Here is a 2,450-nt window from a genome sequence, read left to right as displayed (position 1 = left end):
TGTGTGTGTGTGTGCGCGCATGTGCGTGTGCGTGTGCGTGTGTTCAGGTGCGCACATGCCATACTACAAGCGAGGAAGTCAGAGAGAGTCTGCTTGTGGGCTTGTCCAGGGTTTGCGCTCGTTGCCCAGCCAGCTAGCTCTCAGTTGCCAGGTGTGGATGGAGAGTGGGTTAATGCCCTGGGCCATCTCATTAGCTAGTACTTCTTAATATAATGTACTGTGTTTAATTTTTTTAAAGACTTTTATATAATTAGGATATTGAACTAGAGCTCTAAAAGGAAAAAAATGCAGATGAAAATAGCTATATAGAAATAATGGTATAAATATGAATTTATACAAAATGTACTGTACTTCAAATATGTAAGGCTTAACATGAGTTTGTTTTTGTTTTTTTTTTTTTTTGTGGATTCTGAGTGTCCCACACCATAATTTTTAGAGTAGTCTCAAGCCATTCAAAGTCTAGAACTTCTAAAATGGTTTCACTTTTTTTTTTTTAAAAAAAAGAAGCATTCATTTGTTTTCCTTAGACAGGGTCTCATGTAGCCCAGTCTATGCTGGTTTAGCCCTTCCACCTCACCTCCCAAGGACTGGGGGTCACAGGCCTGGGCCACCACACCCGGTTCTCTTTAAGCGTTTAAGCAAAAACATGGATAACAATTTCATGCCAACTGGTCTGTGCTGTTGTGTTAAAAAACAATGAAATGTTCTTTGAGTTATCTTTTAAACACCTTATAGCTATCTTTTAAATGGCTATGGAATCACCATATAAATTTTACCTTTAAAGATTTCAGAATGCTGTAATTTGAACTAGTATCGACTGGGATACTTCTGTCTTGAGCTTAAACAGAAGTCACAAGAAAGACAGATGTCAAAACAATTTAAGTCTGGCCTATTCAATTACATGTGGTCACAATTATTTTTTATGTGAAAAGTGCTTTAGAATAAAAAATATTTTGGTAAAGGATATTATTGGCAATATTTAATACCTAAGTAGAATTTTTGCATTGGTTCTGTTTTACTGATATCTTTCAGAAAGTACCCTCGCTGCCGTGTGAACCAGGTACAGGCTATGCAATGGCGACATTGCACACACAGTGAGTGAGTTGTGGATGAGCCCTTAAATCGTGATAAAACATTTATTAATCAAAGCTAGGGCGATTTTATTCCTTCCACATGCCCGAAGTGAAGTGACTAACGCCGGTTCACATTGATACAGGCCTTGAAGAACTCTAACCACAACGAGGTATGGGAACTTGTAGCAGAGCTCTGTGGCTCTGATGTGAGTTGCTCTTCACCAACTGTTTTTATGATGGTAACTCCGAGATCTGGAGTGGGACCGGAGATGGGAGTGCTTCGTTGTCTGTGTCTTCGATCCAGAACTGCTGTACCCTCTGGGAGACTTACATGGGGATCTTGCTATGGAGTCACAGTGTCGTCCATGTGGTCTAGATTTTGCTCCGGAGCCAGTCTGCTTTTGAGGTGAGCGTGACTGTGATTTCTCCATCGACTTGGACCTTTTGGGTAAGGACTTGGATCTTGATCGACCTCTGGATCCAGAACTCCTTCTCGGGGTTCTCGACTGCCTCAGGGAGGTAGAATGCCTGGGTAGTGATTTGGAACGAGATTTAGACTGACTGTAAGAAGATCGCCTGTGCCGAGACCTGGAAGCATGCATACCATTAGAGCATGTACTTTATACAGGACAGCAGGTTAAGACAGCACTCCCCTGTGTGCCTGCTCTATCCAACACTGAACATGTGCTATGGTAGGAATGGGACATATACCCCACAGGGGCTGTCAGGATGGCTCAGTGGATAAAGCATTAGCTGCTCTTCCAGAGGATCCTAGTACTCAGATGGTAGGTCACACAGTTCCAGAGAATCTGGCACCTTCTGGCCTCTGAAAGTATTGCATACACTTGAATCACAGACATCCATACAGGTAAAAGACTTATACTGATAAATGGAAAAAAAAATTCCTCCCCAGACTCAAGTATTGAGGGCCTGGAGGCCAGCTAGGGTCTTGGGGTGTGTGTGTGTGTGTGTGTGTGTGTGTGTGTGTGTGTGTGTGTGTGTGACCAGATCCCAAGGGCTCTGACCTAGCCAGTGTGTTAGCCCCTGGTGGGCTCACAGTGTATGGCATTATCCGGTGGAGGTGAAGGGAAGGAGGTGAGGCTTCTTAGAGCAAGTGGGTCCCTGGGGCTGCTTTGAAAGCTGCTCCTTTCTTTTGTCAGGCTGCTGGTGGCTCATGCCTTTAATCCTGGCACTTGGGAGGCAGAGGCAGGAGATTTCTGAGTTAGAGGCCAGCCTGGTCTACAGAGCAGGTTCCAGGACAGTTAGGGCTACACAGAGAAACCCTGTCAAAGAAAACTGAGAAAGAAAGAAAGAAAGAAAGAAAGAAAGAAAGAAAGAAAGAAAGAAAGAAAGAAAGAAAGAAAGAAGGGAGGGAGG

General features: G+C 43.6%; 1 protein-coding gene across 2 annotated transcripts in view; it reads right to left on the bottom strand.

Annotated features, from left to right (window-relative positions):
- Positions 1-6: 6 nt before the first annotated feature.
- The window catches only part of Srsf12 (serine and arginine rich splicing factor 12), a 22,695-nt gene continuing 20,251 nt past the window's right edge, over positions 7-2,450 (bottom strand). Inside the window, exon 5 of one of the 2 annotated variants that reach the window (XM_021222400.2) lies at positions 7-1,661. In XM_021222400.2, coding sequence (XP_021078059.1) covers positions 1,292-1,661 — 370 coding nt within the window. In that variant the 3' untranslated portion in view covers positions 7-1,291. The remainder of the gene's footprint in view (positions 1,662-2,450) is intronic. The other variant, XM_029533428.1, reaches the window with a different exon arrangement.

This window comes from Mus pahari, chromosome 22 (genome assembly GCF_900095145.1).
Source record: "Mus pahari chromosome 22, PAHARI_EIJ_v1.1, whole genome shotgun sequence".
Classification (NCBI taxonomy): domain Eukaryota; kingdom Metazoa; phylum Chordata; class Mammalia; order Rodentia; family Muridae; genus Mus; species Mus pahari.
Note: the sequence above shows the minus strand (reverse complement) of the source record. Positions and strands in the feature narration are given on the sequence as shown.